General features: G+C 47.4%; 1 protein-coding gene and 1 long non-coding RNA gene across 5 annotated transcripts; one reads left to right on the top strand and one right to left on the bottom strand.

The window, feature by feature from the left end:
* Nucleotides 1-1,379: 1,379 nt before the first annotated feature.
* On the top strand, nucleotides 1,380-2,870 carry LOC115253287 (uncharacterized). Its single transcript, XR_003891590.1, has 4 exons — nucleotides 1,380-1,546; nucleotides 1,618-1,695; nucleotides 1,762-1,797; nucleotides 1,869-2,870. It is a non-coding gene; the product is annotated as an uncharacterized lncRNA (long non-coding RNA).
* On the bottom strand, nucleotides 2,269-27,800 carry usp34 (ubiquitin specific peptidase 34). 4 transcript variants are annotated; one of them, XM_011612626.2, is made up of 78 exons: nucleotides 27,447-27,800; nucleotides 24,212-24,302; nucleotides 23,416-23,944; nucleotides 23,146-23,196; nucleotides 22,647-22,796; nucleotides 22,462-22,529; nucleotides 21,679-21,871; nucleotides 21,513-21,574; nucleotides 21,358-21,439; nucleotides 21,151-21,243; nucleotides 20,899-21,024; nucleotides 20,697-20,826; nucleotides 20,332-20,462; nucleotides 19,550-20,259; nucleotides 19,274-19,488; nucleotides 19,064-19,179; nucleotides 18,701-18,828; nucleotides 18,486-18,575; nucleotides 18,312-18,407; nucleotides 18,140-18,222; nucleotides 17,822-17,976; nucleotides 17,512-17,625; nucleotides 17,332-17,431; nucleotides 17,063-17,225; nucleotides 16,865-16,991; nucleotides 16,543-16,693; nucleotides 16,269-16,369; nucleotides 15,953-16,168; nucleotides 15,744-15,869; nucleotides 15,536-15,658; nucleotides 15,349-15,432; nucleotides 15,174-15,260; nucleotides 14,857-15,057; nucleotides 14,701-14,783; nucleotides 14,583-14,623; nucleotides 14,384-14,508; nucleotides 14,131-14,283; nucleotides 13,655-13,759; nucleotides 13,464-13,558; nucleotides 13,079-13,383; nucleotides 12,555-12,718; nucleotides 12,404-12,469; nucleotides 12,142-12,288; nucleotides 11,963-12,019; nucleotides 11,805-11,882; nucleotides 11,601-11,695; nucleotides 11,232-11,404; nucleotides 11,002-11,152; nucleotides 10,854-10,932; nucleotides 10,731-10,784; nucleotides 10,559-10,654; nucleotides 10,412-10,476; nucleotides 10,265-10,340; nucleotides 10,063-10,110; nucleotides 9,878-9,943; nucleotides 9,715-9,795; nucleotides 9,478-9,563; nucleotides 9,223-9,391; nucleotides 8,861-8,935; nucleotides 8,375-8,526; nucleotides 8,144-8,297; nucleotides 7,979-8,023; nucleotides 7,797-7,901; nucleotides 7,558-7,705; nucleotides 7,099-7,403; nucleotides 6,408-6,737; nucleotides 6,019-6,176; nucleotides 5,861-5,939; nucleotides 5,618-5,744; nucleotides 5,233-5,340; nucleotides 5,048-5,152; nucleotides 4,829-4,953; nucleotides 4,614-4,737; nucleotides 4,454-4,533; nucleotides 4,242-4,382; nucleotides 4,021-4,164; nucleotides 3,786-3,942; nucleotides 2,269-3,599 (listed from the first exon to the last, which is right to left on the bottom strand). In XM_011612626.2, exons 1-78 carry the CDS (start codon nucleotides 27,487-27,489, stop codon nucleotides 2,935-2,937), a joined length of 10,920 nt encoding a protein of 3,639 aa, XP_011610928.2. In that variant the 5' UTR covers nucleotides 27,490-27,800; the 3' UTR covers nucleotides 2,269-2,934. The 4 variants fall into 4 exon arrangements, with proteins under 4 accessions (XP_011610928.2, XP_011610930.2, XP_029706690.1 ...); XM_011612628.2 differs by having other exon boundaries at nucleotides 13,464-13,555; XM_029850830.1 differs by having other exon boundaries at nucleotides 13,464-13,519.
* Between the last annotated feature and the right edge of the window lie 95 nt (nucleotides 27,801-27,895).

Genomic DNA, 27,895 nt, shown 5'->3' with positions numbered 1-27,895 from the left:
TATGATAATTTGTCTGTCTATGATAGTAACTGGAACTACAAAAGTAACAACAATAAGCTTTTTCAAAGAGGTAGTGTTTAAGTCTGATGTTAAAAGTAGCATTAGCATTAGCATTAACCAGCAACCTAGCATGAGGTTATTGGAACACCAGCCAATACTTTTGAACCTGTTTTTCAACCTTCTTAATCTTCCAGGTTGACTGAAAATGTTTTTATGTTTGAATGCTAAAATGTTGAAGTTCCATGTGATTCTTTCTTCCTTTGACTGCTGGCTCCGCCCCTTACCAAACACATGGCAAGTCTTCAGTTACTGCTGCCCCTCCCACTTCACTCAGTCTCCACCCACACCGGAAGGAGGCTGAATCCTGTATAACACTCCTCACTCCTCTGTCTGAATTTAACTAGATCTGATTAGGATGTTAGCTCATTTTCTGTTTTTAGTAGACTTGTTTTGATGATAACAAGCAGATCAAACACCTGAGGTGACTTTCTTCTGGCTTTCAGGCCTCAGACCGGTCAGCTGGTCTACAGTCTGACAGCAGATAGACCTTACCTGGATGCCAAGCCCTCCTCAGGTCTGGTATATGTGGTCTCAGTACTGGAACTGCCCTCAGGGCTGATAGAGGTTCAGGTGAAAAATCACAGACCCGGCAAGACTCACCTTTGTGACCACACTAGAGGTGAGACGATACAAACTCACGGCCATTTCACTCTCCCGAGCTCCCCTCGCCTCACAAAGACAGAACACAGTAGCTGAAGCTCAGTAAATAGTAAACTGGTGTCGTATTCGGCTCTGAAGAGAAAGTTTCCTCTACAGAAGAAAAACACAACAGCATATCGTTCAGAAACATTGCGGTCGCTCATCATCGGCAGAGTTGTGCCTGTGCTTTGCTTCCAGGGGCTGGTAGAAGGCGGTGTGAGCGGTGGTGATTAGGTGATTTCTCTTAACCAGCCTGCAAACACGGTGAAGAAGCAGGTTGACCAGCTGGAGAATTGAGATGCTGGTGTTCACCTGTTATTGTTTCTGCTTTCTGAGGTTCTAAAAGTTTCTTTATCAGGTCTTTAGGTATGGTTCTGGGCTGGACCATAAACATTGTCAAGGTGAGGAATGATGAACGAGTGGAGTCCAGAATGTTGAGAACTTCTATGAGGACTCTGGTCAGCTTTGTGGCTACAGACAGAGAAAAGACAGTTTCCTTTGGAGATGTCATAAAGTGAGATTCAGAAAATAAAAACTCAGAGGAGCTTCTCAACATTCTTTCACTAGTGAGACATTGCTGGTTCTCTTTCCTCCACATTTGTGAGACACATTTCAGCTACCAAACTGTCAGACTCTGTGAAGTTGCATGACACATCATGTGGTGGAAGCTTCAGAGCCAATCAGCTGCTGTGAGGACGGAGCTACTCAAAGTCTTTGGGAAGGAGGTCCAGTTTCCCGTAGAGGTGGATCCTCCAAAACTGACCTCGGACCAGGACCTGGTCATCACCCTGGGCGTCCTGCTGGCCCTGAGTGTGCTGATGCTGATCATTATTCTGGTCTTCATCAGGTGAGACTGGAAACCAGTAACAGGTACAGTTTATGACTCCGTTTGCTGTTTCATATTGATTGAAACCGCAGATTTAGGAGGACAAAATCCTTCAAAGACGGCTCTGACAGTTATGACATGGGTGGACACGCTGAAGATTAGATGTACCGGTAAGTCAACAACTGTTGATGTTTTTTTTTTTTTAAATCACCACCACCACCATTATTGTGTTCCAGGAATGGTTTTGAGAGACTCCTGTAGCGTTGGAACAGGTGAGAGGATCAAACCATCATTTATGGCTAAACAGGGCAAAAATTCTAATTACCCATTGATGATGTTTCAGAGACAAATGGAGAAACCACAAAAAGGACCAGCGGATGGAGGGACGGACAAGTGAGACAAAAACCGACCACAGCAGCGTTCACACCCAACAGACTGATGAGGATTAAGAGTGAGAATGTGGGAGAGGAAGAGGACAAAAAGAGTGATGAAGATAAAGACCTGACTTCTCTGTAAGCACTGCAAAAACAACTGTTGAAACTGTTTTTATGACCATAGGAAATAAAAGAACCCTTCAGGGAGGTTCATGATCACAGCCCTACAGGGGATTCAGCTACACTTCAGCTATTAAGTCATTTTTATTAATTTATTCTCTACCAAAATAAAATCAGCAGAAAATCCAAACACAGAAGAAGCAAAAATAAACACGAAGGAATGTGATTAGTTCAAGAAAAAAAGCTCCAGCTGGTCCAACACCGGGGGCTTTATTTCAACCACAGTCCAATAAAGCACCTCTGTCATATATTCATATATATATAAAGATATTTATATTTATATATATATATTTATATAGATTTCACCTTCAGGCAATGACTAGACAGGATTCTCTACAGAATCAAGTTTCTTGTGGTTCTCTTATTTTACAGGTAAACTTATTTTCTGGATATTTAAACCACAGAAAAATTCAAGGCAACTTTTCTTTTGCCTCGTTCATAAAAGTACAAAAGTGGCACAGAACGACCATTTTTATACAGTAAAAATGCAATAAAATTAAATTACAGAGGAGACAAAAGTTCTGTAAACGTTTCCCCGTTACAGCAAATAAAATCCAGAACTGATTCTGTATAAAACACACGCACACAAAAACAAAACTTTTTACCTTTTGCAATAAATGCTGTAGCTTTTACAACTTTTTACAGTACAGATTTAATCGTTAATTGTCAGCTTCAAGGGGTCGAACGAGCGCAACGACGACGGCTAAAGCTGAAAAAAACGAGCGCCTGCACATCAGCAGAAGGCAACGAACAGCAGCAAACAATCAGCAGAAAAAAAAAAAAAAAAAAAATCAAAGGAAGTTCATTCTGAGCAATGTCTACGCTCCAAACTTGTCTGTCTGTGATTGGATCGTGTCATGAGGAGGGCGGTCCTTTAGCAGACAACTTGGTAACTATGGTGATGGCAGCTTCCACAGTCCTGTACAGCATGTCCAACATGTCAGCTGGGGGTCCCACACTCAAAAATGCCTGTGGGGAGGGGGTGTGGCCACTGCTGTACTCTAGCCCCTCTCCCACCGTCTCCAGAGAGGTTGAGAAGGGTGTGTCCTCTGAGAGGGGCGGAGCCAGGCTGCTGCCAGCTTTAGAGGCCGCCTTCTCTTCCTTCACTTTCTCTGACTGGGTAGCTGGTGCGACTCCGCCCTCTACACCTAATGGTGCCTCAATCTCCTTCCCCTGGACCAAACCCTCCCCTGTTTCCTGCAACAGCGAAGAGGAAGAGGAAAAGGACGATGACGATGAAGATGCCTCCATCTTCTCCTCTTTTGGGGACATGTCCAAATTCCCGGACGGGGCGGGGTCAGGAGTGGGGGGGTCCTGCTCAGTGCCGGGGTCAATGAGCGAGGACGAGTCTCGCGTCTCTGTGTCGGAGGTGCTGGTGGGTGTCAACGCCTCCTGCTGGTCGGGTTTCACCTCACTGCACGGCGGGAGGGAGGAGGAGCAGAGCGATGCTGGCTCCCCAACTCTGTCTTCATCGCTGCTCATCCGCCGCCGCTTAACTGGAGTCGCCCCTTCATCTTCAACTGAAGCAAACACACATGCACATGCACATTGGTGTAACTTCATAAGGTCACAAACGACATCAAAAAGGATTTTTTGTTGCATTTATGTTTCAAATATCAGAACCGGGTCAAAAATAACATCTCCAAGTCTTCTAACTGAAAGAGAGTGTGTGTGTGTGCCTGTGTGTGAGTATGTGTGTTAGTTACCTTTGGTCTTGTGGTCCTTGGCCTCCAGCTCTAGAGTATTACGCTGATGGAGACAAACACGACAGCGCCCCAGCAGCTCCTGCAGGGTGGGGCCAAGAGCTGGGTCAACGGACTGGGGAGGGTGGATGGACAACAGCAGAACCAGAACCCTGAGTTCCTAATGGAGGGAAGAGAGGAAGAGTCTCAGAGGTGTAGGGGAGTGTGAGTGTGTGAGTGTGTGAGTGCGAGTTCTTACAGCATTCAGCTGGTTGCTGCTCTTGCTAAACTCCATCCACTGAGCTGCTGTCAGTTCCGGCTGCAGGCTGCTCTGTTCATTCAGCAGGTTTGTGACCAGAACATCAACCAGGTTAGAACAGCTGGAGGCCGAGAGGACCTGAACCTATGTTTGATAGAAAGCAGTGTTTTTAAAGAGAACAGGAGATAAAAAGCCTGTGCTCCTCTCCTCTGGTCTCCCACCTTGTGCAGGAAGCAGGTGAGGAAGGAGTATGCTGTGTTGTTATTGAGAAACGTCCTTTCCTCCATCAGGATGACCTTGATGTACTCACTGAACACCGGGTCTTCACAAAGCAGCTTCATGCAGGTTTTAGCCAAGACAGCCTGAAACACCCAAAAACACTTAATGTGTTGTTCGGAGTGTGTTCAGCAATGACCTAATCTTAAACACACACCTGTGACTGACTGAGCTCTGCCCACAATTTAGGGAACAGAGTGAGGTGAAGAGGAAGTCCTTCATATGCTATCAACACACCTGAGGAAGGAAACGCCTGAGTTGATATTTATGCACGCACGCGCACACACACACACACACACACACAGACAAATACTCACTCAGCTTCACAAGTGTGTCTGTGAATTTCTCACAGTTGATGGCAACACGACACAGCAGGTGGATGAACTGGTGATATGACAGGAAGTAGTCCAGCAGCATCTGGTCATACACCTCATCCTTTCCCTGTACATACACACATGTCAACACAGAACATGAATGAAGGGTAGAAGCAGAAAATGTGCAAAGGAACTGGGCAGGTGTGACAAGGGCTAACCTTCCTGCTCTCCACCATAGAGGGGAGCAGACACATGTTGAGTTCGGGTCGAGGAGGTCGGATGTTGTTTTTGGCTCCCATCAGTTTAATGTTCTCTCGGCAGGGCAGGTATGGACCGAAGGACACTGATGACACAAACACAGAAACTTTTCATGAAAAGAAAGATTCATCTGTGGACTTTCTGTCAGCATGGGGACAGTGCTGGCTTTGTGGACTCACTGGGGATGTTACTGTGGTGGTAGGTGCAGTGGTTGTGCTGCAGGAAGGGAACCAGAGTGTGAAGGAAGTCATGTGGACTCAGCAGAACCAGTTCTTTCAGCACATCTGCAAAACCAACAACAGAATTTACAGCCTGACAGCTCATGACCCTTGTTAGCACCGGTGACGGCGTGATTCCATCTTACCCAGGCAGGCGTTACGCAGCTCCGGAGGGCTGTAGGAGTTGAGGAGAGTTAGCAGCTTGTGGGCGAAGTCAATTCTCTCCTGCCACTGGATCAGAGCCTGTTTAACATCTGGACACACAAACATCTTATAAAGAATACACAAAACTCAGATCTGGGGAAACAGAAACTGGGTTCAGAGCTGCAAAGTTGGGGGACGGAGCGTTGAGGTCAGGTTACAGAGCGGCAAGGTCAAGCGAGGGAGCCCTGAGGTCTAGTGACGGAGTGGCTAGGTCAGGTGATGGTGCTTTATTAAAATCTACTAAATCTATTAAAATTTACTAAATGCATTTAGGTAATGTTTTAAGTTCTTCAGCTGAAAATTTGTCATGGAAACAGCTGTTTTTACCTTTGCGATGGAGATATGGATGTGTGGCCTTGAGGACAGACAGAAAGATGGACAGCAACTCCACCAGGTCTCCGGTGACATGACATGCCGTCGCCTCGTGGTACATCATGTGTAAAGTGTTGAAGGACTGTAGACAAACAGGAAATAAACATGACAGAACAGGAACTGTTGATCACAACCTGGTTTAGCAGCAGACCCTGTTTATAGATCATGCTGCTGTTTGGTTGCCATGGTAACACTTACCTCAGTCATGAGGATGAGTCCTCTGTTGAAGACCACCAGCAGTCGATCCTCGTCGTTCTCCAGCAGAATCCTGAAGGCACTGAGAAGAACCACGAGAGCAGCTGTTAGAGTAGTCTGACTGAATGTGTGTGTGTGTGTGTGTGTATGGTTGTGTGTACCTTATGAGGGTGGTCCAGCAGGAACGTCCATCCAGGCAGCGCAGGTAACAGTTGATGGTTGTTTTCTTGAACTGCTTCACATCATCCAGTTCTTCTTCTCTCATGTCGGCTCGCTGTGCCACAAAAAGCTGCATCAGGTTGAAGAGCTCCTCCACCGCCTGCAGGAGGAAGCGCACACCAAAAATAGAGAGAATTTAACAGTCTTCATTCTATTTTTGATGATCATTAAGTTCAGGCTGGTTAAGATGGCCAGCACAGGCCATCTTAACCAGCTGCGATTTGAGTTAGGCCTCCCATGATACACTGGGCCATCGGTGCTCCAACATTAGAAGAACATTGGTTCTTCAATGATAAAACTGCAGCAACTGAATATAAAAACAGAAACTCACCCCAGGGTACTGGCTGGCGTGTGGAGTCAAGTTCTTGAAGGCCCACTGGATATTCTGGTGTGAGGCCAGTTGGCGAGTGAAGGCGGGCGACTGCTCGCAGCACATGCGCAGGATGCCGTAGTAGGCAGGCAGCATACTGCGGTTGAACAGCACCACCTCCTGGTCATCGTGGTCCGCCAGGATGTAGTTAAAGGCGATGTTCTTGGTCACCACAGGGTTCTGCACCACCAGACGCACGTTCTCGGGACAGTCCACACACATGTTGTACCAGAAGGTTAGCAGTGCCTGCTTGTTGTGGTTGGTGGCGATGGCCGGCTCTGATAGTTTGGGCTAAGGAGGAAGGAATGGCTGGTTTTATGACTTCTGTGTTAGTAACACCGGTTACTAACACTGCTTTACAACGATTGGTTTTAGGGACCTTCGCTTGGTTACTTGCGAAGGAAAAGAGCTTTTTCCACACTGTAGATGTGATAATCAAGACATTAAAATATCTCCATTTATTTGGTGCATCAGTTTCATTTAGCTCTGTCCACTAAACTGTCACCTGATGTGTGACTGTTGAGTTTAATTGTTGTCAATTCATAAAAATCTCCAAATATCTCATTGTTCATGTTTGCTAGCATTTTCATAAATCTGCAGTAGTGTAAAAAATAAAAAATATTTAGTTTTTTAAAAAAGCGGGAGGACTTACCTGGAAGAGGTTCCACAGGTCCATAAAGTATCCTGTGAACATGAGTTTCTCTGTCTTGGAGATGAGGCAGTAGGTCATGAAGCTGAAATACTGGACCAGCTTGGTTGTTCCATGAACGCTGGCGTCCACGTACAGTTTGGCTCGTCCCAGCAGACCCAGCAGCAGGTTGTACACCTGGTGGAGGACCATGGTGGTGTCAGGGGACAGTGGAAGTTCACGGGTCGGCAAGTGGAGGGAGCGCGTGGAGCGGAACATCTGGCGGAACGAGTTGCTGGGAATGAGGGAGACGAGGAGATACGCTGCCGCTGGAGGGAGGAGAGAGGATGCTGTCACCATCATCAGTTGCATTACTTCCCGTTTTTTCCTCAGGCTGATGAAGGCCCACATGAGCTTAGCTAAAATGCTATGAGCTAATGGCTGAGGCGGAACCTTCCCAAAACAAATCTGCATTTTTCTTACAGGTTCGAACTCGTGGGTAGTTGTGGGCCAACAGGAAACGTTCCACCCAGTTCTCCATGTTCTGCAGGACCCAGCTGTGGGCGAGTTTGTTCCTGGGAGTCTGGACGGCAAGCCAGTCCAGACACTGAGACGGGTTGTACTCGATCACCTGTCAGGAAGGACGGCCAGTGAGAGGAGAGGGTCAAAACCCAATTGAGAATAATTGCTACAGTCATGAAGACACCAAAGTGACACTTCACCTCCCAGATCCTCTGCAGGATGTAGGAAGCGAAGGAAGGCATTCCCGGAGGTCCGCCAGCAAACTCCATCAACATCGTGAGCAGTTTGAAGAAGGGATTGGCAGCCTAAAGGAAGAAGATGACAGGGAAGATTGCTGAGGAAGAATTAAATGCTTCGGCTTAATAAAGGCAGTCATTCTTACTTCAGGGGTGAGTTTAGCGATCGAGGTGAAGAGCATCGACACGATCTGTTGGAACAATCATCAATAAATCATCTCTGGAAACGGCCAGTTGGTCTCACAGCAGACAGATGTGGCTGGATCCACGCATGAGTGGCAAAAATCATCTTTAAATCTAGAGAAACTTACATGCTCGGCCAGACGGTTGTTATAGCGACAGAGGCTGAAGATGAGGTTGCAGGTCTGTCTGATGTTGATTCCGTCTCTGATGTGCTGGAACAGGAAGGGGAAACCTTTGCCTCCAGTCAGTGCCGCCATGTCGCTCTGGGACAGAGTCAGGTGTCTATGGGGAGCAGAGACAGGAGGGTGAAGCTGAGCAGCTCAGCAACAGTCGTCCTCGACAGACGTCCAGACTTGTACCTCTCTGAGCGAGACTGTTCGACCAGAAGAGCGATTAGAGCGATCATTTTCTCCAGAGCTGCTGGCCGGTACTTCTCCTCTGCCAGAGACAGGATGTCCTCTTCCTCGTCCTCCTCCTCTCCCTCCTCTTCAGACAGCACCTCCACCTGAGGCTGAAGGAGGACGCACTCATCGTCACAGCTACATTTTTATGTTCAGCACGTCTTTCCGGACGTGCGCTGCTCCATCTAGTGGTGACCGTGTGCACTGACGCAAATAGCAAAGAACGTTCATGCTGATGTGGCAGCTTCAGCAGCTCAAAGTCACCACCAGGCTGATGGAGAATGAGTGAAGTGACATTCAGTCACCAGACAGCATGAGTTTCAGCCACATGACATGTCAGATCTGAAGTCATCATAGGCTGTTTGTTCAGACCGCTCAGTTAATGTGATACCCGTTTGATTTAGTGGGATACAAAAAGCAAAACAATTGTGTGGGTGTACTCACATTGTCAGGACCTTTAGTTCCCATGTAGAAGTGGACCATGATGGAAATGGCTTGTAGAGACAGTAAGAACTGACTCTGGAAGCAGACAAAAGGAGGAGGATATAAACTTTATCGTTTCGAACATGTTACAGCTGCTTCATATTTTACTGCAAATAATCGGATTCTAAATCCACTTCTTTTCAAACATTCATTTAGAGAAGTTTTAAAAAGCTGCTGAACCTGAACTTTTCAGGTTCTCCATCATTCCAATTTATTAAACATGAATTATTACTGAAGGGATTTCATCTTTGATTCTACTTTCTGCTAGAACTCTAAGAAGATGACAGCGGACTTTGTTGGGAAGAAGGAATCATATGATGCACCTCTTCCTCTCCCATCTTGGCAAACTCGTACAGGAAGGCGAAGTACTCGGTCAGGTGTTTGCTATGGGGTTTCACGCCGTGTTCCATGATGGACAGGAGGGTCTTAACAAAGCGGGTGACGCAGGAGCGGCTGCCGATGTCCTCCACCGGACCGTCCATGTCATCAGAGCTGCAACAGATGAAACAAGAAATGTCTAAACGACCGCAGATGAACATCTTCCCGAGTCCCTCCAATCCAAAGAGGGTGTGGCTAACCTGTCCTCCATCCCAGGCTGCAGGTACAGGTGAGCGTGAACCGGCCGCAACCTCTGGATGACATGAATACACAACCTTTGGAACATCTGGAGGACAGAGGAGGATGAGAGAAATGAAGATTTAAAGTGAGGTGACACTCTTGAACAACCTCCAGACATCATCTGTACAGTTTCATAAGCACAGAGTCATGATGATTGAACTGCTGTTTGATGGTTCGGACTGGAAGAGAAAAGTCACCTGTCTGACGATCTGATTGGGACACTTGATGAGGATCTGCATGGGCCACCAATTATCATCAGCCATCTGATCCAGGAACCACTGAAACAGACAAAAACACAAAGTCAAAACCACAGAAAGGCTCAAACACACAGCTGCAGTACCAGAAGACAGATGGTCCAACCTCGCAAGCTGCTTGGCTGTTGTTAAACTGTTTGGTGAGCAGCTCGATCCACTGCAGCATTGTGGGCTGGAAGTCACACACACACACACACGCACACACGCACACACACACACAAAGCGTCAGGGCTGACTGCACAGTAAACAGTAGTTCAGTAAATGTTGCAGAACTAGTCAGGAGTCTTTTACCTTCTCCTTGGAGTGAATAAAAGTCTCAAGGACAAAGGAGGTGCTGAGCTGGAGGGAGAAACAAAAACTGATGTTATTCCCCATGTTTACAACCAGGAAGTCAGCCATCTTTGACTGTTGCCACCGTCCAATCAGAGATAAAATCATCGAGCGTAGCTGCTTCAGACTGGTGCTCACATTAACCTTCTTTCAGTGATCTCACCTTGGCGGTCATGAGCGACACAGCTTTGGGGTCTGGTAGCGTGCTGGGGATGCTGCTGCACAGCTGCCACATGAAGCTGAAATCAGAAAATTGATTAGACAAGCTGATCGGCGCTCCTGTCAAACAGGCTGCAGGTTTGATACCCACCCAAAGTACGTGTGTTCAAATATGTTTTTATCCTGCAGGAACTGCATGTTGTCGTGCCAGATCCACTGAAGGACAGACATGTACATTCAAAAGTGACAGAACACTAACAAGTATTGATTACTAACTGATAACCAATAAACAGCAAACCTCCAGCAGATCAGGAGAGACATCAAAGCTGAAGTCCTTCCCGTTCTCCTCCTCGGGCTCTACCCTCTTATAGAAGAGCATGTAGGCACTGTGCGTCTACAGACATAGAACAGCACTGATCAATAACTCCTCAATCTTGACGGATTAAACAGCAGTCTGAAGTCATTGTCACCTTCTCGAAAGAGAAATCCATGAACTTGTCTGTGACCGAGTCGTAGGTTTTGGTCTGAAAGATAAAAGTCATGTCAGTCAAAGGGGAGATGGGATTGAGGCCAACCTTCCTGTGGGACTCTACCGTCATCTCCCCGCCAAAACACTCGGATGCCAGCTGGGCTGAGTCGAAGGACTTCACCTCGGCGTCATTGAACAGGTACCTGTGGAGAGCAGACGTGATGGAGAAGAGCCTGGTGCTGCATGCTGTTCATTCTGGGTAACGTACTCACCACTTGTTGTTTTTATAAGCGTGTGGATTGATGATGTCCCTGATGAAACTGTAGTAATGGCCACCGTCTGCCGTGCCCGTGTGCACTGTGACGCCAATGAGGTCGTACTCATAGCTCCCAGTGACCTTTGGCTCACCCTCTTCCCTAAAACCTGCAGCAGGCGACAAACAACAGTCAGAATCCCCACAGGAGTGCAGTTATTGGTCCTTCTCTATAGAAGGTTGACTGACCTTCCTTGCGTTCTCCTTTGCCCATTAGGAAGTCCTCGGTGTACGGTGTCATGTCCAGGCGAAGCGGGAAGGAGAAGTGGGTGTTGACCTTTTCCTTCATCATGGTCACCATGTTGAAGGTGTACCTCATGGTGTTGAAGCTCAGAATTCGAGGCAGTTTTTTAAAACACGCCCTGCAGGAGGAGGGAGGGGCAGTGTTAATGTGAGCTTTCAACAGGAGGTTTGACTTTTAAAAACATGTGTAACACAGATTTATGAGGAAATGAAATAGGTCCATGCTAGCACAGTTAGCAGAGGATGAACTGGGTTTGTGGCCCTGGCCCCGTCAGACAGGAAGCGTTTTAACATTCCGTTGCTAAAGAAACTGACCTTTTTTCTGCGCGGACCTTCTTGCCACACTGGGAGCATGTGTACATGTTGTCTCCCTCCAGTGTGTCTTTGATGGTCACCTCATCCAGAGACTCCTGAATCAGATGTACAAGGAAGACAGCGACTTTGGTCAGAGTGATTGATCAGGACAACCGTCATCCCTGGTTTGTTGCAGCCAAAATCCAAACCAACAAAATCACTCACATAAATGTTCTTCATGTCAGCTACCTGACATCTGACGGTGTAAAACTCCTCTGCGGTCTGACTGACATGGTCACAGTCCTGCAGGAACACCACCACACAGCAAAATGATCAACTACCACATTAATTATCAAAGGGAGAGAGAATGTCCTCAGACTGACCAGAGAGACAACGTTGTTGGTGATGACGCCTCCAAACAGAGTCTTCACGGTATTTTTCTGCAACAAACAAACATCTGTAACACTGCTGGTTTTGCTTGTGTCTCCTGATATGTGGAGTTCTTCTGCACTGCAACATTAATCTGGCGTAGAAAACTTGTAATTTATTTTATATTTTTCACCAGTTCGTGGGACATCTCCTCCATTTTTGTGATGAGGTCAGTGAAGAACTCGGTCATGTCCTTCTGCTCGCCGGTGTTCAGTGGCTGTTTGTCCATCGTGTAGGTCTTACAGAAGGGCCGGGGGTTGTACGCTTTCCTCTCGCTCTCCTGAAGAGTCAGTAGACATGTGTTAAACCATAACAGACATGATCCAGTGAGACCAGTCGTGCTCCAGCATGTTGTTCTTGAAGACTTGAGGTCCAGGAGAGGACAGATGACTCACCATGAGATACGTGAACATCTTCTGCAGTTCCAGGAGCGTGGTCTTATGCTTGATGTCCTCTGCATACTGCAACACACAGAACCAGACAATGAGAATCAGCCTGGATGGTTGAGGGGCCCCAGGCCCCCAGAAGAGTCTTGAGGGCACCGACCTTGGCAGTGAAGACGGCCTGCCGAGCCTCTGGGATCATGTAGAGCTGCTGGATGGTGGAGGCCAGGTAACAGGTCGCTCCCAAGTTGGTCAGACCCACAAAGCGGCACTCGGCTCGCACATCATCGTGAGGCCAGTAGTCCCACTTGTAGGCGGCGTGTGAAGCTGTCAGAGAAGGAGGCGGCAAGTTCAATGCCAGCACCTCAGTAGCTTTAAGGAAGATCTTTCACTGTCTGTCATCAGTCTGTCTGCATTCTGGGTTGCGAAGCTTAAATTGTCAGATCGTCATCACAGGTTTACACCAATTTTTAACCATTAAAGGGTTTTATTAACATTTATATACAACTAAATAACAACTCATTGAGCTCTGAATGTTTTTATTTAATACCTGTTTGGATCTATTTGATATTCACAGTTTTATATCCCAAAGCTGAAATGAACTGATAATTCTTAACTAATTCAGAAGTAAAAGTTCGAAACCAGCTCCATTATAGTGGAAATCAGTTCAGGTGTATGCGTTCTCACTCTGCATGTGCTGCGACATGACCCAGTTGTGGAGGAGCCGGTAGTTCTCCATGGAGCCCTTCACCGTCTCCACCAGCAGGTCGTAGGCTGCGGCCCGGGAGGCGTGCGACTTGCACTTGGGCTGAGCTCGGTCTGCCAGGCTTGGCAGCAGGAACAGGAGGTTGTGGATGTCACGCAGGAACTCCTGACCCTCACGGGAGAACTTGAAGGGGGGCTTATGTTTGAGCACACTGGTGGCGAGACGAAGGAGTCCGGTCAGCCCGTCATCTTCGATCGCTCCGTCCTGCTGATCCAGGATCTCACGGCTGATTAAGACAAGAACACAGTGGTGAGCTTCCACATGCTTCATACGCACGTATAACGTGAACTTTCCTGAGGGTCTGACCTCCTGATGCAGTCAGCCAGGTGTCGAGCCAGAGAATCCAAGTCCAGTAGGGTGGTCTGCACGGAGCCCGCCAGCGACAGAGAGGGAGAGACCTTCTGAGTCCAAACAGACCAACACTAGCAAAAGTTCCACAGAGACACCAGAAACAGACACAATGTGCTGATGGCAGCAGGAACAGACTGGAGCCCCACCTGACTGGCATCTTTCACATGGATGTTGTCGATGAGTTTACAGAGCAGCCAGAAGTATTCTTTACAGCCCTTCCTCAGCAGCGGTTCCTCCTCATAATCCTCCACCTGCAGACACACAAGCCCGTCAAGCTCCCAGAAACAAGCTCAGTCTTAAAGCTGCCCCAGTGTGCCCAGCATTAATCCCACAGTGAGAAATAATTTCCCACAGGAACAAACTGGTGTCGATTTGGCAAAGCTCAAAATTGAGTCAGATCATAGCTAAGGTCTGACACAAGGTCTGAGTGTAGCCTGCAGACACAAGTAAGTAACTGCATGTGTGTGCGCGAGCGTGTGTGTATTAGAGTCTGTCAGACAAAGAGAGACAGACGGAGACATCAGGTGTCAGATTTGCAGGAATTTTTGGGTATTCTACTGGATATTCAAATATAAGGCATCAAACTTGAACTGTTGTTGCAGCTGTGCCTGTGAAGACCCACCCTCAGCGGTTTGAGGGCTTGAGCATCTGGCAGGAACTTGAGGAGTGTGGAGGCAGCGAGCAGCAGGAAGGACCTGTTGATGGAGTCTCCACCCTCCAGTCCAGACAGGGAGAGCTTGTAGAGGCCATTACATGCCTCGTGCCTCACTGCTGGCTGTAAACAACAGTCAGAGAGTACCAACTATTGGATCCTGGACCAACTGTAAATCTATGAAACAGAAGAAGCATTTTAAAACTGTTGATTGGTGAGGCACCTCAGGCACCAAGAGGGTAAGTTTCTTCAGCCAGTCGTGAAGATGGTCACTGTCTGCCAAACTGGACTTCACGGCAGAGGAGCAGTGAGCCCAGCTCACCAGCAGCCACATGGAGTAGTGAGTCACTGAAAACAGGAAGCATCTCAGTCATTTTTAATGTCAGAGGCTTCAGTTTTCAAATACTGACAAATGTTCTAACCTTCATGACGAGACCTGTGGTCAGACTGTGCTTTCAAAACTCTGTTGAACAAAAAAACAACCAGTAAATGGAAGCGTGTCTGGATAAAATACAGCTGGGCTCTCAGCCATTTGGGCACCTGTGTGCAAGGTTGTCATAAGTGTAGGCCACGTTGATCAGACGCTGGATGAGGTTGGTTTCTTGTACGAGGCCAAGAAACACCTGGGGAAAAAATATCACAAATTAGCTGGAGATTTTTGCTGCTGGGCCGAGATCATCCTGGAGGAACATCTACCTCGGTCAGCCGTGGGATGTGGAGCCCTTTTCCATGCTCCACCGTGGACTTGCGGGACTTGCCGTGCCATGCACGCTTACGTTGGCCGTCAGTAAGGCCGGACCAGGAAAAGACGTCATGATAAGCCAGGTCGAGATCTGCAGGGTCCACTGCAAACTGGCAGATGAGCTTCAGCAGGCAAGCCAGGCAGTCAAGCAGCCACTGCAGGACAGGATGGGATGGGACAAGACAGGACAACAGCCAGACATTATCTGACTGAAATAAACAATTCTGATGCACTTCATTGGAGGGTCCTGCAGAAACCCAGGGAGCCTCACCACTGTCCACGACTCCTGTTCTTTGGGCTCCAGGATGGCCGAGTTAAAGATCTCCAAGAGCAACTGGAGACCTCCAGATGAAACAAACTGAAAGACAAAGAATCATGATTTTGGAATAAACTTTTCTAACACAGATGAGCTTGTTGAACAACAGAGAGGTGGTGTAAAGATGTACCTTGCAGCTCCAGCTGTTTTTGCTGTTTTCAATCTGATCTTCAGTGGAATCATCAGAATCTGGATATAGGTCACTGTAGCTTCCCTGAACACAAACAGTTTAACTGCAACAATCCACTTTCTAGGTGTTTAGCTTTTTGTCATCAATTTGGAGGAGGGGAAATTTGAAAAAGGTGATTGTCGCTCACAGTTGACTCTCTGTGGATGTGTCGGTTGGGTTTGCCCAGAGCTTCAATGATCTCCAGAGCGTACAGCAGCTTGTGGGGACTTTTAATCCTCAGCAGTTCCTTCCAGCAGAGTCCCTCTCCAGTCTACACCAACAAAACCACAGCAAAGTTGAAAGATTTCAGTTAACTTATATAAGAGGCCATAAGTCTGCAATCAAAGGCGACTGACAGTGTCATCGGAGATATTCTGGAAGGCCTGAAGCATCTTGGGACATGTAGGAAGCAGCATCAGTAGTTCCCAAACCCGCCGAGACAGATTCTCTGCATGGAGGTGAAGTTCTTCACAGCGGGCGCTCTGCACAGAAACTCATTAACATAAAAAAAAAACCCCACAAGGTACCACAACTGGGATGACACCGATAAGGTCAAAGACCAAACCTCAGGATCCTCCTGGTCCTTTTCTGTAGTATGGCTGGGTGGTTTGAAGCAGGCCAGCATTTCCAGCAGCTCAAAGAGAGTAGTGAGATGTGGCTCCTGCAGGAGCAGCAACATGGGGATGTGCTCCTTCTGCGGAGGAGGGAGGCAGGAGGCTGGCAGCTGGATGCCCTCCCCCTTTCTCTCCCTCCGTGGAGCTCCCAGAGACACAAACACCATCTGGGTTGAGAAGAGACAGACGTGGACTCACAGCTCAACTCTTTGGATGATTTAAAAATGTTCCCGAGTTTGTGATTTATAAAGAGGAAGCAGCCGTTACCTGCATGTCTTTGAAGCCCAGCTCGTGCAGCGTTTTCTCATCATAATCTGTGGTCAGTTCATGGCCTGAAGAGATCATCCTGACTGGTCCCATCAAACCTCCTGCAGGAGATAACACAGAATAATTAGGTTCTGAGTGGCTTCAGGCTCCTCCGGTCAGAGCTCATTTCTTAATTGCGGTTGTGTCCCTGTTAAAAACATCTGCTCGGGTTTGCTGTGGTCGAGATGCAACACCTGACTTAAACTTGAGATGGGAGCAACACGCAACACCTCACCTGGAAAGTCTCCTGGTTGGCGGCCGCTCTGTCCGAACTCCTGCAGCTGGGCTTGCTGGTTCATCTGCTCCTTCTGCAGGTTCTCGTACCAGTGCGTCACCTCAGCTCGCAGGTCCGCCACCTGATCACTCGGATACATCTCAATCGTCATCTGGACGAGATGTGGACATTCATAAACCCTCTTGGAACAATGCCACCATTTCTCATAATGTGGGAGCAAGTGTCAGAAATCAGCATTTCCATTAAGAAAACACAAGCCTGATATTTGCTAACAAGCCCTGATTATCAAGCATGTTTCCAGGGTCAGAGGTCAGGTTGTCACCTTGTCAGGAAGTCCAGCGGGTTGACAGACAATCCTCAGTGGCAGCGACTGTTTGTCACTCAGAGCCTTCAGGTGGCTGCTGATTCCCGTCCCCTCGATCTGCCACTGACGCAGGTGATATGCAAACCTGAAGAGCAGAACCTGTTTTTCAGATAGATGGGTTTTATGGGCAATGACATGACGCAGATGTCCGCTTACCTGCGTCTGAAGGCCTCCAGGTGTGTTTTGAGCATGAGCAGCCCTCTCTCGATACTGGTCAGGCTGGACTGGGCATACTTTTCCAGGTTGGCTGAAGCCATCAGCAGACTCTCCATACACTTCCTGATAAACTCCTGCTCCTTCTCCAACCCCGTCTTTCCAGCTATTCAAAGAAGCACAAGACGCTGCATCAACCTCCTGTCCTAAAGAAGTGGATGGCAACAGAAAATATCAACACACGTTCTCATCTGGACCAAATGAAAACCAACCGTTGATGTAGTAGGAGTTGATGTACTGGATGGCAGCACGGCTGATGTCAGCTGACTGAGCTCTCAGGGCAATTCCCCACAGCTGGTCCATCCCACACAACTATACACACATACACAAGTAACTGTTATTGCCTCTGTTGTGAAAATAAATGTGTGACGTGTGTTGGTCGGTCTGTTCACCTCACAGCTGGAGGCGTTGTCCAGTGCACTTGTGGCGAGACGAGCCAGGTTACAGAGATGTTGGAAGAGGTTGAGGCCCGTCATGCTGATGGTCTCTGGCTTCAGCTGGGGCATCTTTAAAAATGGAGTTTATGGTAAAACATCACAGAAAAACAAAAACAACTTGGAAACAGACAATGAGATTAGTCGTGTCTTAATCTAAAGATGATCGAGGCTTCGTGACCTCTGGAATAAATGTCGATATTGAGAATATTCATTTATTTTTCAAAGAAAAAGTCTTTATCTGTCCATAGTTCATTCCCGTCTTTACCTTCTCCAGGAACAGATGTTTGTAGGTCTCCATTCCCATTGCGTGCTGGTCCTTGCTGCGAACCTGATTGAGGAACCAATGAAGAGCGTCGTCGTAGCACTCTGCATCCTCCACCAGGCAGTGCCACAAGATGTCCACCTGCTCCAAACTCAGTCCTAACGCAAAATAATTTCCAAAGTTTAGAGCAGAAGTTCCCAACATGAAAAAACTGCAAAATGACTCAAGATGGTAGCAAAACATGTGCATGAGAATGATGTTGGAATGCCGCTGTGCAGTTTAATGATACAGAAATTAATTTGATGCTGAAGTGATTCTTACTGAAGTGGTCTGGAGATCCCAGCGTGGAGAAGACGCAGGTCAGGAACTGCAAACGGACCTGGACCTCTGCACTGTGACTGTACCTGCAGGTACACGGCTCAGAGTCAGCCCAGACATCTTCCAAACTGGGAAAAACCATCCATGAAATAGGAGGACGGTCTGATAGACTTACAGAGCAAACCTGTGTCGATGTTCATGCACTTCCCGGATGTAGTGTTGCAAGTCATCAAAGAAGAGCTTCATCATGTGCAGTTCCTTCTCGGCCCACCTGCCAGTGTGGACAGAAACATCAGCACCAAGTCCCAAACCCCGACCGTTACTGTGATCACATAAGGAAACCTCTTACATGGTTATCCAGTGGGTGTCATAACTGGAACCAAACTGCTGAAAAGTGCCAAAGAGTTTTGGAAGCAGACGCAAAGAAACCACAACTGACCTAAAGTAGGGAAAAAGGTAAAGAATACAGAGCCATAAGTTTATTCTAATCAGTTATATTAATCATCTCAACTTTGTATAACTCTGGACCACAGAAAACCAGTGCCTGGAATAAGTTGCTCTCACCTGTGGTGAGCTAGGTTGTCAAGGCAACCCTCTATGAAACGCATCCGGATCTGTCGATCAGTGAACCAGCAGACGAGTGAACACAGTAGCTTCTCTGCTTCATTAATTAGACCTTCTGAAAGATGAACCTGAAAATGAAAACAAGAACCATGTCTGGGGGTCTCGTCTCAATACGAACTGGTGCAGCAGCTCCTGTTGAGCCGGTTCTGGTTTCTTCTTCCGTCAGTCGGAAGAACATCCATCAACTCTGTCATACATCTTTAATCTGGATTTTGTTCAGAGTTGATTCAGTTTGTTTTAATCAAGACTGTGAAAACATCTGGAGTAACGGAGCAGAGTTTAGAACTGATGCTGGAGCCATACCGCATCCTCGTCCTGCACTAGGTCCCACAGCAACGTGTTGCCCTTCTTGCAGACGTTGTCCAGGTTGATGTCGGTCACTGCGTGGCTGCTGTACTGATGTTTGTGAACAGCTGGACCTGCAGTGACCGCAGCACATTCAGTGTGTATGATTATGGTGGAAACAGCAGTAGAGGAACGTAGGGGCTTTGTCTGTGTGAAGTGTATTCTCACCTTGCACCAGGTGCTCATGATAGATCGAGGCCAGGTTGGGGAGGTGCTGCTGGAGGTGCGAGCTGAGCTCAGCATGGGAGTTAATCTGTACCAGCTCCTCCTCACAGCCTGACTCCTCGCCATCAAAGTCAGCCATGTTTTTCTCTGACTTGGCACTGACCTGAGAGCTGCTGCAGCTGACATCGTCTGCACTCAGCATGTCCTCCACCAGTGCCCTGAGAGGGGAACAGAGCACTTACAGATCTGTGGTGATCAGAAGGTTGGGGGTGGACTTACCCTTCATGATGATGGTGGTGGTGATGGTGGTGCTGAGGGGCGATGAAGCGCTGGCAGTTGAACAGCTCATTTCCCATTGCTTCTCCCAGGAAATCACCGGTTCGAGACAGGCATGACGGCTCCTGAGGTCCCTGAACCCTCTGTGTGGAGCTGATGTTGGGCGGTTGCTGCGGAGACGCCCCCTCGTCTGGCCGAGCAGATGAGGAGGCAGAGCAGGCATCGAACAACCTCATCCGACCCTCTAACGACACTGAAGCTGCCGTTGCCATGACAGCAGAGGTCTCTGGGCTGAAGGGGAGGACTTTGGAATTGTCTTTGCCCCCTGAACAGCTGGGTCCCGCCCCCTGGCTGTTGCCCTCACATAGTGCCTCTCCTGCCTTCCTCTTCCTGGTCTCTGGCTGCTCCTTGGACTCCTTCTGTTGTCCACCATCGGCAGCGGACTGGTCCCCTTTGTCTTCGTCCTCCTCCTCGTCTTCATCTTCGTCATCCTCCTCCTCCTCCTCTTCATCTTCATCATCTTCCTTCAGGGCCTCGCTGTCCACCATGTCGTCAGAGTGCATCTCGCTGCCAGGGCTGCCCGCTGATTGGCTGGCTCTACTGGAGGCCGCTTCATTGCTAGAGACATCACTGTGGCCGCTGCTGCTGCCCGGCCCGCTGCTGCCTTCCTCCACGCTGTTTGCCGTCTCATCAGAGCTGCCCTGCATCGACTCCTGAGGGCAAAATGCAGTTTATTCCCACCTGTCAGACATTCAAACATACCCCTGTTGGCTGGAGCCTTGTACCTCAGTGTCAGAAAGCCTCTGCTGGCCTCTCTTGCTACCCGTCATCATCTGGTCGTCCATCTCCATGTCGCTGCCGCCGCTGTGCTGCATGTCACTGTTGTCACTACTGTCCGGACTGGCGGCTGGAGAACCTGACACCACAGAAGAAGAAACATCATCAAATTATATTTGAAAACAATCTCATTAAAATGAATGTGCAATCAGCTGCGTGATGTTGACACCATTTCTGTGTGGACTACATTCATGTAATAAATGCTACAGTTAGTAGTTTCTTACAACAAACTGTGTCAATATCTACCCACTTCTACGGTTGTATCACAGGAAACGTGTCATTTCCAGTAAATCTACTGGGAATTTAGGCTGACCTTTCTTATTGCCCATGGGGATGTTGGTGTTGAGCAGTGAGGCGAAAGAACTCTGTTTGGACAGCTGAGCTTTGGCGGCTAGGGCATTATTCCAGAGTGCCTTAATCAGCATGGAGGCCAGGTAGAGCGTCTGTGGAGGGCAAACGCAGCATTACCAGCATGTCTGGATGACCCACAGCAGCTTTCCAGAGGTAGGTTGTACCTGCTCTGTGTGGGCGCTGGGGTGAAGGCCCGACACCAGGTTGAGGACGTGGCGAAGAGGGACTGGGTCCAGATTTTTGATGAGTGAGGGAAAAAGATCGTGGATGTAACGGCTACAGTGCTTCAGCTAAAGACAAAGAGCAAACAAGCTGATAAAACACATATGGTGCCTGAAATCTGCAGGTCTTATAGTTTTTAATTAAACATTAGTTGGCAATAAAAGCACTTGAAGTGTAAAGGTGCAAAACCTCACCTGAGCTGCAGCCCAAATACAGTCCACGTGCTGGGTGCTGAGCCGACTCTCCGCAGCCAAGAAGTTCAGGATCACCTGACACTGTTTAATAATCTAAACACACAAACAGAAATTATATAAAATGGAAACTATTCCAAGCTAAAAACAGAGGCACTAATCCATATAATGGATTCCAGTTTCTTTGCAGCTTTACATCACAAATCTCACCTCAATGTGCAAATTTGGTCCAAAGATGTGCTCCACCACGTTGTTGTGGATCAGCCAGTCAGCCAACTCTTTTGCGATTGACCTGAAGAGAGAAAAAGTTAATCAACACGACAAAAAAATCCCATTTACACGCATATTTGCATGAAGAAACTTACGTTTCTGTGTCGGACACTAGCGACTCGTTGTTACAGACATCGTTGAAAGTGTGAAGCTGGTTCTGTTGACGCGGGAGGAGACAATTCAGGAGGAAGAAGGTAAGGTGCTCTGGCACCAATGCAATCCTTTCAAAATAAGACCAAAGTGCTAGCCGCAATGACTCACGGTGATCTGGCTGAGTCCTGCCAGCCTCATGGTCAGGGTGGGGGACATGAAGTACTTAAAGGCCAGGTCCAGACTCTCTTTATCAAAGCACAGCGTGCTGTCCAGCGGCTCCTTCACTGTGCTCCACATCAGGTCGGCCATGTTGCGTGCTGCGCTCTGCCGTAGCTCCTGGTCAGACAGCTTACACAGGTACCTGCACACAGTTGGTAATTCGCCACATCCAGCATGATTTCAGTGACTTTCGGTGTTACTGCACAACCATGTTTTGTTGAAAGGATTTTCAGATTTAAATACTGTGATGGGACCAGCCGAGGGGGAAAATTAAGTGCAGGGAGGAGGAACTGGAAAAGAAACCTTGAAACAATTTGATTCTGTGTAACGTGAGCAAAATATTTAACAGAGGAACACTTTTATCTAAAGAAAAGCTGACGGAGAAATCCATCAGTACTAAGTGGAAATGGCGCCCGATCCAATCACAGTTAAAGAGGGCTGCGTCACATGGCTGAGTCTGGCAGCGCTACCTCGCCTTCAAAAAGGTCATGTGAGGAGATGTGCACCAGAAGCCCGGCAACTGTTTCCATGGTAACTGGAGCACTTTGGCATTTGAGGGAGAGAGTGAGAGTCGCCAACTTGACTGAACGAGCAAGTAATCTACCACGTCTCAGCCGTGACAGGGGAGGCAACACGAAAATCTGTACGATTTTAACAAGTGACCACGAAGAGACACACGGCAAACATGACAGGAGGAGGGATGGGTCAACCTCCATGCACATGTAAACTCACCGTATCACATAGTTGCGGAACGGTATGATGTGCTGCATGACTGCAGGAATGTGCAACCAGATTCGGATCTGCAGGACAAAACGGGACAAATATTCAGCACCAAACATCGCCGACGACTGTCAGCATGTGTGTCAAACTCCCTGTTCCAGAGTGCAAAGCAGAGACACGCAGCTTCGAGGACTCACGTTGGATACGATGGTGATGAAGGCGTGGGCAATAGGGAACGGGAGGCTCTCTGGGGTTCCCGACTCAAAGCATTCCTTCATCAGCGAGAGACCGTGTTTCCCACAGAAGAGGCAGACATATCGCAGCAGATGCAGCGGAACCTCCACGTCCTGAGGAACCAGACCCACAACAACACAGCCTCACCATCAAAAGCTTTAGTGTTCCACTGGGTTTCTGACATATGGCAGTGTCTGACTCGCTGTCAAACCAACCAATCAAGCGGACTTTTCACAGGTCAAAAATCACACACATCTCTTAACTGAAACTGTTGGGGTATAAGATTTCTGATCAGAGGTCACCGCACACACACAGAGACACATACGCATGTGCACTGACACGCACGCACACAGATTAATCTGAAATACAGACTAAAAATCAGAAATCTGTCACTGATCATCCTGTAGGGCACCGTTGAAGGTGTGTGTGTGTGTCCAGAGGCAGCTAAGGTCAAACCCTTACGTTCATGTCGCAGAAGGATCCCAGGATGTTGCTTTCATGAGCAGAAATATCCTGAGACAAGAAACTTACATTAGAGTCGAGTCTTGGAGCGATAAATGAAGGATAATTGACATATTTGAGGCGGAACAGATACACTGGCAGAGTGAGTTTAGACTTCAGCAGGACAGAAGGAGGTGAGTGTAGCATTTATTCAGGGTTACTTTAACATTCAGACTATTCATTTCATTCACACCTGTGGGGGCGTGGCCTGGCTGGCACATGGACTCATACCTCTATGGTGGGGTGTGTGTTGTGCTTGTAGGCCGTGTACAGGGGGAACTGGATCTGGAAGATCTTGGCAGCACACAGCAGCAGTTTCTCCCTCTCCTCAGTGCTCCAGGAGCTGAACGAATCCTGGCTGACGCTGTCATGACTTTCTGCGCCACCCTCGCTGCCACTTACATTTATAGGTTGGCGTACATTTACCGGGTCCTCGCCGGGCAGCTCAGACCCTTGACCCTGGTTAAGCTCTGGGGTGTCGCCACCGTCCTCTTCAGCGGAGTCTCTCTCCACATTCACGTGTTCATCCTCACCAGGAGAGGAAGGTTGGGGGAGGGATCCAGCTGCGCCCTCCACACTGCTCCATTCTGACCCCACCCCCTTGACCCGGAACGCACCGCCCTTGTGGGTGTGGTCATGCGTGCTGCAGAGGCGATCTCTCAGGCTACTGATCTGGGCAATGACCAGGTTGATGAGGGCGTAGACCAGCTGGTTGAAGACCTCCAGGTGTTTGTACTCTTTGAAGCAGCAGAGACACTGTCTGAAGACACAAACAGGAAGTGTTCAGGGCCAAACACACCAACCCAGCACCAACCAAGTGACTCTTCACATGTTCTGGTCTGTCATCGAGGTCAAAGCGAAGCACTCGTGAATTCAGTGCTCAAATAAATCTGTTGAATAAATAAATCTGTGGTTCTTCTGGAATCGTCCTTCAGTAAAATAAAAATCACAAAATGATGGAACAGAGGACACGCAAAGACTGTTTAAACAACCACCCACTAAAACCTCAGCCCAGAGAACGTCTGACCTCTGTGTCCAGGAGCTGATGTAGGCAAGAACACGTAGTGCATGTTCCTTCTTCAGCTGGAAGCCTCCGTCGCTGCCATCTGCATCTGATACTGAAGAGAATCACCAGGAAACATCAGAGATGCCACAAAACAGAAGCTTTAAGGACACAAAAAGAGGACCAGGCCGGGCCAGTGGTTTGTTTAACAGTTTTACAGAACAAGTTAAGCTGCAGAAGATTACAAGTACCATATTTACCGGACTATAAAAGCCTATAATTTTCTCAAAAAGTGCCTTATAATCCGGAACACCTTATATAGGTTTTGTAATTCTGGTTGTGCTAACTGACCTCGAAGCGATTTTGCGTGGTACACGGTGCTCACGTCCCAAAGCCACACTGCGTGCAGCATTACAGCTGACGTATTCAGGAGTGTCACTGAGAAATACATACTGTGCTTACAGTGCGTATATAAGGACCCCAGGTAGAAGCATCCCTACAGTCTCTATTCGGGTGAAGGCAACAGCGTTAGCACGGGACATGAATATCAATGACTGTCAAGGCGGTCCTTCTTGGTGCTTTCATTTTATGAAAAGACGTAATCTCTCCATCCTCACACGAACTACCGTCTCGCAGCAACTGCCAATAGATTATGAAGAAAAGCTGGCCAATTTCCGTGCATACTGCAAAAACAAGATCACTGAAAAGAAGATCGAGCCAGAGCACTTCGCCTTTGATATCCCCGTGAACACCACTGTGGAGAAAACAGAGACCAGAAAGGTGTTTATACGCAGCACAGGGAATGAGAAGTCATCCTTCAATGTAGTTCTTGGTTGCCAGGCTAATAGTCAGAAACTTTGCCAACTTTTAATTTAGCTGTATCAGACTGTGTTTGATTTGAAGTGTTACAAATGAACAAGATTGGGAGTTATTGTGAATACGCTCATAACATTTGAACAATGTTGAGAGTTATTGTGAAGGCATTTACCAGTAATAAAGTTTGACTGGCTGACTGATTTATCTGACTGTTTTGTTTCGCTTTATGTGCTTTTTTTTGGTGTGCTTTATATAAGAAAAAAATTTGAAAATAGCCCATTAATTTACAGCGCACCTTTTAATCCAGTGTGGCCTATAGTGCAGAAAATACAGTACAAAACACATGGCAGATAACACAACCTTCTCCAGAACTTTCACCCTATCAGAATTAAGGTCTGAAGCAGAAGGAACTCACAACTACCAACAAACAACTCTTCTCTCGACAGGTTTCACCTGTAAAGCTGAGCTGAATCAAAGAGCTGAGCTGATGTAGTGGAGGACAACCACCATCTCCTGCTTCAACATCTAATGTGAGGACATTCAAGACTGCAGCTCGGTGGATATAGATACAGGACAAACACACACGATGTGAGGTCAAACGTCACCAACAAACCACACATGGAGCTGACACTGTTTCACAGCCTTAACCTGTCAAACATGTGACAACTTCCTAAAATCTGAAAAATTATTTTAATGTATCAGAAATCTTGATATTTCATTGATTTGTGTTTTGGTTTTATGGGTGTGATGATGTAATTCAGCATTTTAAAAAAATTACTCGAAGTTTCCTCAAATGCAACAGAGGCCAGATGCTGCAACGGAAACTTTGCATTTTGGAACACTCATTTGAGAATTCCCATTAAATCTGAACTGAATTACAGACTTCTGTACAGACTTTGATAGCCTTCTTTTCCAGACATCCCTGAATCTTACTGTAAATGTGGAGAGTTTTGTGGTCAACCCCAGGCCAGCATCTCCTGACTGTCCACACAAGTAACTACAGCATCATGTTATTGTCCACTGTCAAACTTCCACAACAGCCTGGACATAAATTCACTCAAATAACTGTTGCTAGTCCAGAAATCTACACCAAAACTCAACATACAGACCAAAATGGTGCCTGAACAGCTGCTGAATGTTGGACCATGAGGCTAAAAGAAATAAAAGTTGGATACCACTTAGACTTGAGTGAGTTCTGGAAGTGTGATGATAGCAAAGGTCAGCATTCTCTGATAGAACCCATAAATAAGACCTTTAATTGGGCAAAACTCTGGTCTATAGTGTTAAAACTGAAGGGATCTTTGGCAACTTAAATAGAGCAAATGAGTCAGCAACATTCCTCCCATGGATGACAAATAGGAAGACTAACTTTGGTAGATACAGAATGTTATTGATTAGATTGATGAGGTGTAATCGTTTTATAGGTAAATTTACTGAGCAGATTGTCAGTTGAAATTAACTACCAACTGGCAATGTAGATTCCTCGAGTCTGAGTAAAAAAACAGACTCGAATCTCACAGAAAAACGTCCATCAAACTGTTCGATCCATAATCAATAACCGCTGGAAACAGCTGGATTAAGCAGCGAGGCCCAATTAGCAGGCTGCACTCAATGCTAACGTTAAAGCATCAAGGAAAACCCCTTTTTTGTCGCTTTCCATGGCTGAAATCGACTGCACAGTTTATCAATGATTTATGACTAAATTAAAAATAACTCCAGCAAAGCCATGAGTGAGATTAGTGCTCGGAAGGTTAACGACGTGTCAAAATATGCCCCAAGCTGCTCACTCCTTCACCAGAGTTCATCCATTAAACAGCACAATTAGGAAATGAAGGTCTCCACATTCGTGCTGCTGACACTTAGCAGGCCATTTTGAAACGTGCGTGTGAGCGCACGCAAAACAATGGGTGGCAGCGGAGTGGACAGCTAGCTGACCTGACGAACACATCAAACAAAGTCAGCCTGTTGGGAGCTAAATTGGCTAACTTTGCTAACTTACGAATCATCCCTTTACACAACACATACAGGGTTTAAAGTTGTGTGTGCGCACACTTTCCCAACCAACCGCCTGGTTTGCACTCATGTCTGCAGTGTCATCCCCGAAACGGCCCGAATAAAACCGTTTGGAGTAGATTTTGGGGACAGATTCGGGCTGCTGCTGTGAGCAGTTTGACAGACAGGCCCAAAAACTGAGTGCAAATTTTCAAGACCGAAGACGACCGTCGCCATATCGTCCATAAAACAACCGTGACAAGGAGACCGAGCTACCGACAAGGGCCGTCTATACCGAAGAATTTTTTTCGCTGCCGTGGTCTCATCGGAGCAAAGTCGCAAAACAAAGTTATATTTAGCTAGCCTTTAAAGCTAACAGGCTGGCGTGATGGACAGCGGCGCTAACTCTGCGCGTTGTCTCGTACACATCACAGCGGATCTCGCTACTTACTTTCATTTAAAACCTCCACCAGCTCGGCGCAGTTTTCACACATTGTTCATGAAGAAGAAAATTGGGAACTCCGGCTCAAACCATGGCACAGGTAACTGTTGTTGGCTGCCACTCGGTTGTGTTTGGGGTAGAAAAAAAGGCCCAGAGGATTGATGGATTGCTGAAGGTTATTCCGTTTAAGAAAGTAAAGGAATAAAATGGCTTGACAAGTGAGTTTTACATCCGAACGCGGATAATGTACATTAAAGTTGCGAGGCACTGAAAGACAGAAACCGAGTCAGTCTCTAATTTGAGTGTGCCTAGAGAGCAGACATAGCAGCCATGTTAAAAAGGAGGGGGCGACACAGAGCGTTCAGAGTTCGGGATTTTCCGGAACTTCTTCTCACTAATTCGGGATTCTCCGTACTCTCGCGTTATCACTAAAATGAAGTCACGTTCATGGAGAGGAC

Source organism: Takifugu rubripes, chromosome 17, assembly GCF_901000725.2.
Source record: "Takifugu rubripes chromosome 17, fTakRub1.2, whole genome shotgun sequence".
NCBI classification, from domain to species: domain Eukaryota; kingdom Metazoa; phylum Chordata; class Actinopteri; order Tetraodontiformes; family Tetraodontidae; genus Takifugu; species Takifugu rubripes.
Note: the sequence above shows the minus strand (reverse complement) of the source record. Positions and strands in the feature narration are given on the sequence as shown.